The following is a 10287-nucleotide window of genomic DNA, read 5'->3' on the forward strand; positions in this document are numbered from 1 at the left end:
AATATCTTAGTTCAATAGTTTTAGTTTTTTTCTTTAAAAAAAATTGTTTATATGTGTTAAGTATCCATTAAAGAAGTATGAGATTGAGAAAAATTAATAGTTGAATGTTCCAGCTTCCTTTTTAGGATTTGTCTGGATGTTCCTACAAGATTGCAGAATTTGTGGCTGCATCGTCCATTTAAGCATGGCTCTGTATCAATCAATTACCATCCAACCCAAAACCTCCTGTCTCAAAGGCTAGGATCTTAGGAAGCCCAAGATAGATGGACTAATAGAACCAATTCTCACAGAATTTTTGGCCCTATTCTGTAGAAATATCTAAACAAGTCCTTTTTTTCTTTTAAATTCTAACCCTTCTACCAACTGAAGTTTAAACACTTTGATTTCGTCAAATAATAGACCCCTCTGGTGCAGTTATTTGTCCCCCCTGGAACTGTCAGCATGGTAGGCCAACCATGCATCACCTAGCAGACTTGTTCAGTATTCACAACATAAGGTTAGTATTTGCCGACTACATCTGGTACTTACCTGACAACTACATTATTATAAGCACTCTCATGGGAGCCAGCCACATTTTTAACCTACAGCCTCAACGATGGGAGCAATCTCCTTAACCATTAATGGTTCAGAAGCAATGTGCTTCCATGAACCCATTTAACAAAAATTGTAGTTTCTTTATTTACTGGTAAAGAAAAGAATTTTTTTTTCTTTCTTTTTTTCTCTATCTTTCCTGAGATTTTAGTTCCGAGTTAGTTTCCATGCTGCAGCTATGGTAACATGCACTCAGCAGCTAAGATTATCAAAATTTGCTTCCTTGAACTATATTTCTGATATTATAGCTAAAAATAGGTGATGTATGGAGCACAATGCACAAGTGTAAATGAAAATGAGATTTCAGAATGAGCCCATTACCATGGTCTAGCACTTTAGATTAAGTCTGCACAGCATTTGATTTTTGTTGTACAGGGCCCTTCTTGAACAACCAATAATATGCTTGTTGGAAACTTGTAAAATCTAAATGGCACAGTTGTTCGTCATCATTACAGCGATACTATGTTATTAACTTAGCTTTTTTATTTATTTGAAATGGTGTTATAAACTTAGTACCACCACATATGTTGTGTTTATTTGAAAAAGAGTAACGAAGATAACAGTTTATAATGGGAGAGTAACAGTCTTATTTTCCCCTTTTTCTTTCACTCAAAAAAAATAGTTTTTCAAATCAAACAATGTTCTATGATTAAAATATTAGTTTATTATATGTATATGGATATGTATGTATATATGTATGTGTGTGTGTGTATGTATGTATTTTGTATGTATACATATGCATACATGCATATATTTATGTGTGTATGCCTGTGTCTACCTATATATATACATAAAAGTAATGAGAATCATTATAAACTTTGGCATAAACTAGTCTAAATTCTAGCATTACTCCTCCAAATCATACTACTAGAATTATTTTCAGAAAATATACTACCAGGCTCTAGATTTCAATAAAGATAAATGACATTATTTTAGCTCACCGCTCCTCTTCATTTACTTCAAAGGAATACATTTTTCTCCCTATGAGCTTTAGGGCAATATTTTGTTTTATTTGTTCTTACCATTCTAAGTTCAAGTGATGCCATTTTGTCTTTAAATCGGTGAACGCCCATTCTATCCTTTTATTGCTGGTTTTATTTGTTCTTTGTTCTAGGAAATTATGAGCTTTCTGAAGAAGAAAAATTTTATTTCTTCACTTCAAGAACACGCAAATATCCAAATGGGAGCCGTGCAGCTCGTGCTGCTGGCGGTGGATATTGGAAAGCCACAGGGTCTAAAAAGAAAATTTACAATGATGATGATGAGCTAGTGGGAGTGAAAAAAACCTTGGTATACTATAGAGGAAACGCTAAAGAAAATGATGGTGTAAAGACTGACTGGATAATGCAAGAATATATAAGTGAGATCACAACTTGCAAGCCTGGTGATTCAATGAAGGTAAGTGAATAATGATTTAATATAAGGCAAGCTTTATAAGTATTTATTGTTCTTTCTTATTATCTTTTGGATATATTTCTCTTTATAACAAAATCATACATTAAACATACTTATAAAGCTGACATTGTTTCTTCTATTTCTCTCTTTCAGCTTGATGATTGGGTCTTATGCTGCATTCATAAGAAAAGAGGTGCTATAGACAATCCTCACAAGCTACAGAAAGTTTCTCAAGCTCAATCAGACATGCCAACCGAACAAGATGCAAATAATAATCAAAGCTATCAGACTTTTATTGACTCAAATGGTGGCTATGGTAATGCCATTATGGTACAACAATTAGTAGCAGCATCAGGCATGCAAATTACTGAATTTAATGGTAGTATGGTCCCATCATTAGCAGCAGAACCAAGTGTGCAAATTACACCAAGCATGCAATTAACTGAACTTAATGATATGGTCGCACCATCAGCAATAGCACCAGGCGAGCAAATGATTGGTTCTAATGGAATGCTACAACAATTAGCAGTAGCAACAAGGATGCAAATGACTAAATTTAATGGTATGTTCCAGCCATCAGCAATAGCACCAAGTGGGCAGATGATTGATTTTAATAGAAGGATACCACAATTAGGAGAAGCCTATGCTGAGCTAATGGATAATCATGGTTGCATAGTACAAAAACCAGCAATATCTCCAACTGAGCCGATGACTGATTTCAATTATATGGCACCACGATTTGCAGCAGCACCAATCGAACAAATGATTGGCTTCTATGATATGACACAACTCCCTAAAATTACTGATTTCAATGCTATGAGACAACCATCACCACCAATGATCGAACATAATGGGATCATGAGCATCCGCAATAATCATTCAACCGGGCAAGGTTTCCAACAGAACTTGAGCAATGCAATGATATCTGGCAAAGATCATGTGGATAAGTTTGGAATGGCATATGGTGAAAGAGATGAAGTCATAGATCCAATGAAACTACTTTGTTATGAGCCAGCAATTGAAATAGACAATATTTTAAGTGATAGGATTGAACCAAAAGAGTTAGATGCTGATGAACGTAGTAGACATGATGCTGGTTGCAGGCATGCTGAAGATTTTACTAAGTCGGATCCATGATTTGGCTTTGGATTTTTGATTTTAGGATTTCTCTATAGAATTACCTTATTAGAATTATGAAGTGCAAGAACTTGAATTTTGGGTTTGGCATTTTTTGTAATACTTAGCATCAAAAAGGTGTTTGTTTTTCTAGTATTTTTTTGGGTGCAGAAAAAAAAAAAGTGCAAGCAAATTTAAGGAAAGCATTTGCTCTCTTCTGATTAAAATATGCATTTGTTACATAGATGGTTAGGAGAGCTTTTAGAAGTTTTGGAACTTTGTAGTTGATTCTAGTATTCTACATCTGATACTGAAGTTAGGTAGGCTTGTTGTTCTTGCTAAGGAGAGGAAAGGGAAATATATGCATAGTAATTCTGCATTATAATATACTAGGATCATCTAATTATGTTTCTTTAACATCTTTTCCAACTGTATCTGAATATCTTTAAATATCCTGCATTTTTGTAGCTTAGTGCTTTCTTAAAAACATTAAACATGACAAGATACTTTTAAAAATATATTTATTTATTTGAAGTAGTCAAAGGTCATGATTGCCTAATTACAATTCTTTAAACCCTCATATTAATTAACAAGAACTAACTTTCAAATGATGAAAGATTTTTGGTTTTATAGCCATTTTATATAGCGAGTGTTGCCATGAGATTTGAGATTCAATGTCATTTCAATTAAAAAAAAAATCTATAAAACATCTGGTAGATATACTGCCATGTTTATTGAATAATGAAAGTAGTCATTGTATTGAACTTTCTAAAGTATTCTATGAAGCTTTTTATGGTAGGAACTTAAACTCTACTAACTATAGTTTTAACATTTTGTTAGAATATCAGCGCCAAGGTTTAAGGTACATAAAAATGGATGTGGAAAATAACTTGCAACTTGCCAGAGATGGGTAATAAAATCCTTAGAAGTTCTTTCAAAAGTGAATCTTTTCTAGATACATTAAAATTGCTGGATTGCTATATTACCTTAGTTGCAACTCAAAGAGGTTCTGGTCACCGGCTAACCTGTGCCTAACATGTTTCTTTTTCTTTTTCCTTTTTTATTGATAAAAACCTAACATATTTCTTGGGCTACCCAATTCTAACCTAACCCTTCTTTGAACTTGACCACTCAAATTGAGAGGAAATGAAAATTGGATTGGCTTGGTCAGATTGCTCAAACTTCAACTAGAATCCAACTGAGCATTGAATCATGTTGCCATTTACCCACTAAAATCCAAACCAGCATAGCTGTATAAAGTTCAATCATCCTAAAGCATTGGTCAGATCTGATCGGGGCCTGTACAAGCACCTGAATGTTATCATGAATCATATCATGTCTAACTAGGTATAGCCTATGGTATGAATTACCAAGTATTACATAGGCAACAGCAAATACTTGATGGTTAGTTAAATTCTTGGAAATGTAGATAAATATAATCTTGCTGTGGTTAGATGCTTTTTTACTGCAATTGGGTTCAATGTTAAGGGTTTTGAGAGAAATACAAACAATGCATTATTTTTATCATGAAACAACATACTTGCTAATACCGTTTATTTAGGTTAGACAATTTATATGATCATGGATTCATGGTCACAGACCAATTATTTGGCATTCTATATTTGAAACAAATAAATAGATAGACAGCAGATATATATTAAGGAGACAAATATTATGATGGCCACACTATTGACATGTGAAAGGATCATGGATACTGGCCAAGTATGGGGGGTTATAAAGCTAAGCTTTATGAAGCTTTATCAAGGGGCGCTAGTTGCATGGTGTCCTCTCAGACAAGGATGGAGAAAAGGATTAATAATGGAGCAAGGTGGCATTACCTAAAAAGCCAACAGCATAACAATAGCATTCATCTTAAAGAGTTGCAAGAGGGGACATTGATTTGCCTAGTACTCCATCCACTAAGCTATGAGATCGACTTACCAGGAGACATGGATATCAGCAGATATCAGGATCCAATCTATATCTATCGTGGATGCTCACACTCAACTATATTTGTCATTCTCAACTTTAGCAATCTTCTGAATCGATGGCCCTATGGCACCTAATTGAGATAGGATCCAAAATCTACTCATACTGCACTGATCTTTGCATCTTGCGCTTTGCTCTTCAGTGCCTGCATGTCTATCTTCGAGATCAAAGCCTCTCATTCGATCTTCTTCTTTTTTTATTTTGGTGGCTCACATATCTAAAGTTTAAGGATTTTATGAGGGAGTGCACTTAGTTCAAGGTTCATTTTGAGTCGCATGATAGTTAAATCCACTTGATATGCTGCATTACTAGTTTGCCTTCCTAGCTTTGCTCATTGCAGAGCTCAAACTGACTGCTTCACTTCTAAGTTAAAATAAAAGCAGAGACTGCTACTAGTTTCCTATCTTAATGGGCACTTTTGAAGTATTTGTTTGTTCAAAATATACTTAAAACCAAAACTTCTACTAGATTTACACAGCTAAACTTGGAGTAGTGCAACTGAAGTCACTGAACAAGCTCACTCTTTGCTATGCTTGGTAGGGAACCAAAAACTTTGACATGCTAGATGGCACCACAGTAGCAAATTTATATGCAAACATGGTGATATCTTTTTTCCCAGCATGCACCTTTATAACCACATTAAAAATATTCATAGTTTTGAGATGTGCAGCATATTGAAAACCCTAAAAAAGTGCAAACAGTCTCATGAGCTAATAACTATTCAATGTGTTGCCAAGAGAAGCTTTTTACCCTCCACTTGTCTCAGTTCTCCTATTCCTCTAGCCTATTAATAAACAAATCCTATCTCTTTGCACTCCAACTTTCTAAAAGACTAGCTAAATGGGTTATTGGATTGAAGCATAGAAAAATTAGGTTTGGGATTGGCATTTGATAAGAAAGAAAAAGACAACCTTCTTTTCATTGGATGCAACAAAATTCTCTTCTTTTTCCATCAAAGTAAGATCTAAATCCAAACAAAAAAAAACTTGTTATGTGTGACCTTTGATGTTTCATGGCTCCTTGTGCTTTATACTGCTCACTCCATACTGACTTGGATCCCATATATTGCCACCATCAGGAAGCCTACCTAAATCTCATATTCCTACTAAAATGCCATTTTTTAAATCAGCATCAGACGTTTTTCTCAAAAGCATATTAGCACAGAACCAAAACCTTACAATCAACATCAAAGTTACTAATTAGGATCACATATTTTGCTTAACAGAAAAAAAGCTATGCAAGGCTGATGGTGACAGAAAAACAGGATGATCTCCATCAGATCACATGAGAAAGGATGGTCATTCCACCAGACATGATCCATGTACCTCAGTCTCTCTCCCTCTCCCCCTCCCCCACCACCCACATCCCCCCCCCCCAACCACAATAGGGGTGTGAAGCCACCTGTTATTCTTCCATTGGCAAGCTCAAACCACAACTCATTTAATTGAACCTATAGGAAAGCTCTAATCTCCCTCTCTTGCTCAAGGGGAGTACTAGTTTGATACGACAAACGAGTGCTATTATTCTTTTGTTTTGTGTTAATTTATGGCTTACAATAGAGGATCAAAAGGCTAAAAGGTTGGTGAGAAAATTATAAGCGATGCTCTTTACTAAGTTAGAAACCACTTACCATCTGCATTCTTTCTTACTTCCTAACACAGAGAAGTCAATGCACCGGCTAGACCTGGCTCTCCCAAATACTCTAAAGAAAAAGAAGAGAGAGAGAGAGAGAGAGAGCTTGAGCTTTTAATAGGTGTAAGAAAAGAAGCTAAACAATAAAAAACTTTTCGAAGTATCAAAGAACCATGTGTTTTTCTTTCCCTCTAGAATAGCTAATGCCAGCCAGTAATAATAGAGAGGACTACAATAGAAATGGGGCAGCTTTGTGCAGCATAAGTTGGCCCTTACAATTACATCATCCATGATGGAATCGATTCTCCTCCTTCTGATCCAAGAAAGTACAATCTGATCTTGAATAGTTTGGTAATAATAGTGCATGTGGGGCATCTTAATTTATTATGGCGCTATTTCTCCTTCAGATAAAAATGGGCTCAAATTTTGATATTTTAAATTTTTTATTAAATTTAAAATAGTGATATATTTAAGTTTCAAATAAAAAATCTTCTCCATTTGAAATATAACTTAAAAGCGATATTCAAATAGGATTAAATGATCCAATTATCCTTGCAGTTATAAAATAACAATACACTATTATAAACTATTATAAGACGATACTGTATTATAATAAAAGCAATACTATACTTATAAAGTAATACTATACTATTATAAAGTTATACCACATTATTATAAAATAACTCTATATTATTATGAAGTAATACTATAATAAAGAATATTACACTATGATAATGTAATACTACCTTATTGTAAAGAAATACTACACTAATATAATGTAATACTATTTTATTATAAAAAAATACTATACTAATATAATACAATAAAAAAATATTATATTATTATAAAGAAATACTACATTAATATAATATAATACTATCTTATTGTAAAGGAATACTGTATTATGATAATGTAATATTACAGTATTTTAAAAGATATAAGGATAATTTCAATCAAAATGAGTAGTTACTTTTAACTTATGTTTAGAATGGATAGGTACTTTTATATAAAATTCATTTGGGGAGCTTCTTTTAAATTGAAAATAGAGCTGAAGATTTATCTCTAATTCTCTAATAAAAATATAAGCTTAATTACTTTAAAAATGTTAGACTTTTTAGGATTTTTATTTTTATCCTAAACTTCGATTCATTGTAATTAGCTTCTTAAACTTTTATAAAGTTATAATTTCTCTCCTGAGTGCTATTTTCGTCTGACGATCGTAATGAAAATGTCATGTGTTATCATATGACACAGTAAAAATTGGTGTGGTATAGAATTAGTTGATGTAGAATTCTAAACTTTTTTTTTTCATATTTTCTTTCAAGCTATGATTTTTACTTTTATTTCATCTTTTTTTTTTCTATCTTTTTGGAGCATGACCCATCTAAAAAGAAAAAAAAAGGAGAACAAAGTATAGAGGATTAGAATTAGTTATTCTTTTCTTCTTCTTAACTTTTTTTTTTTTAATTTAGATTCTTCAAGATTAACTTTGTGAGTTTATAAGATTAATTACAGATCAAACAAAAATAAATAATTCAAATCATTACAAATCCAAAAACTTTATTAATCATACAATTTTTTAAGCAAATTTAAATAAAAGAAAGAAGACAACTAAGATCTTCGTGACCTTAAAGTTTAAATTTTTTAATACTCGATAAAAAGGATGGTGATGGAAGCACCTTAATATTGGTTGTGACCTCTATAGAGAAGGATTTAGAGATGTGATGGTATAGACAGAGATATCGATGGTAGTGTAGGAGGCGGTAGAGTTTTAGAAAAGATAGTAGTGGAGAGAAAATGATGAAATTGGAAGAAGAAATCCTAGTCAAAAGGAAGAAACAGAAAAGAAGGTATTTAGGATTCTACATCAATTTTTATTACATATTACATGATAGCATGTGATATTTTCATTACGGTCATCAAATAGAAATAACATTCAAAGAAGAAATTACAACATTATAAAAGTTTGAAGATCTGATTGCAATGAATCGAAGTTTAAGATAAAAATGAAAATTCTCAAAAAATCTAAAATTTTGAAAGTAATTGAGCCAAAAATATTTTTTTCTCATTTTTTTTAAACAAGTGAACACATGTATTACAAAAAGAAAGGAAAAAAGAAAATAAGTAAAGAGGTAGGAAGACCCTACCACCATGTAAATGGAGAAAGAGAATGCTGAGAAGTAATTTATGTAATTTTGACTTTCTTTCTTTCCCTTATTTTTTTTACTTACTTTTTGTAATCTCCTAAATAATTTTATATTCACAAGAAATTCATCACTTTCTATGTCCAAACAATAAGTTTAAATTTTCTATGTTTGTATGATAAATAGTTATCTTAAAGTTCTCTCCATAGACATTCATCCACCAGTCAGGGCTGGAATATGTGAGATGCATGGGACAAAAATAGGACTATTTTAATTCTAAATCCAATTAAAAATATTTAATAACATGAATTAATAAATATATTTAAATTGTTGGGGGTTGCACCTATCCTATTTCTTTCCCTTAAGAATTTAACCAAGTCAGACATCTTTCAAGAAATGGGAATAGCTATTAGACTCTGGCCAAGGGCCTTGGGCTGCTTTTACATAAAAGCAAGAAGTTTTGCATGTGAAAAGTAAAACGTTGGGCATCATATATCAAAGCTTTCGTGTCAATGTCATTGATCCAAATTAGTAACATGTAATATGGCTTTTTCTTTTTCATGATAATCCACTTCTCTTTTCCTTACAATAATAGGTTGCTAAGAATTTTCAATATTATCATATAACAGCTAGATAAAAAGCCTAAGATCGAAAGATTGGATCATGAGAAAGCGGCAGTGGCTGCATTAGCTATTTGTAGCAAGAATTCAATGCACCCTGTCTTTTCCGTATTAATCATCAATGAGTACTTATACAAAAGAGAAAAAAAAAGAAAGCCCTTGCATACTCTCCAACACCAAACTAAAATCCAATTTTAATTACCAGTCAAATCAAATGCATCCATAAATATCATGATATATCTATAGTCAACCCCAATCACAAACAAGTCCATGCTGTAAGGATCTAAAGTACTCCAAGTAGAACATATACACTAGCTCTATTATGATATCATTTATAATAATCTAAAAAATCATCAAAAAAAATCTAATCAAAAAATATTATTTATTTATTTATTTTTGATCTGATTAATCAAGATCTATTTAATGAATCTTCGATATAGAATAAAATATGTATTCTCATAGGTTCTCGCATAAGTTTATCTGGTTAATCAGCCACATCATTAATCAAGATTTGGAGACTCCTGATGACCTAACTCGAGTCCACATTCCAAATGGTATAGCCATGCCATCATCTAATGATAATGACATGAGTGGATATGATGAGCGTTTCATGCTTCCATCTAAATCTATTCCGTGCTTCCAATGTTTGTTGCATCAAGCCACATGGATGGCCATGATAAGCCCTCCATGTCAGGAGGGCATTTTTGTCCAGATATTGATGCCGAGTCTGGTGGATGGTGGTTTCCACCTCCCATACCCTCCGGTACCTGCATACACCAGCGTGTGCCATTTTCTGTACC

The 10287-nt window shown here is 32.8% G+C and overlaps 1 protein-coding gene across 1 annotated transcript; it reads left to right on the plus strand.

Annotated features, from left to right (window-relative positions):
* Positions 1-1583: 1583 nt before the first annotated feature.
* LOC114913670 (uncharacterized) lies at positions 1584-3206 on the plus strand. The gene is made up of 2 exons (XM_029262296.2): positions 1584-1989; positions 2140-3206. The coding sequence occupies exons 1-2, from the start codon at positions 1936-1938 to the stop codon at positions 3121-3123; spliced, it is 1038 nt and encodes a 345-aa protein (XP_029118129.2). The 5' UTR covers positions 1584-1935; the 3' UTR covers positions 3124-3206.
* Positions 3207-10287: the final 7081 nt, after the last annotated feature.

This window comes from Elaeis guineensis, chromosome 5 (assembly GCF_000442705.2).
Source record: "Elaeis guineensis isolate ETL-2024a chromosome 5, EG11, whole genome shotgun sequence".
Classification (NCBI taxonomy): domain Eukaryota; kingdom Viridiplantae; phylum Streptophyta; class Magnoliopsida; order Arecales; family Arecaceae; genus Elaeis; species Elaeis guineensis.

Coding starts and splice junctions, on each gene's coding strand:
- LOC114913670 (XM_029262296.2), top strand. CDS start 1,936: ATGCAAGAATATATAAGTGAGATCACAACTTGCAAGCCTGGTGATTCA. Junction 1,990..2,139: donor AGCCTGGTGATTCAATGAAG/GTAAGTGAATAA, acceptor TCTCTCTTTCAG/CTTGATGATTGGGTCTTATG.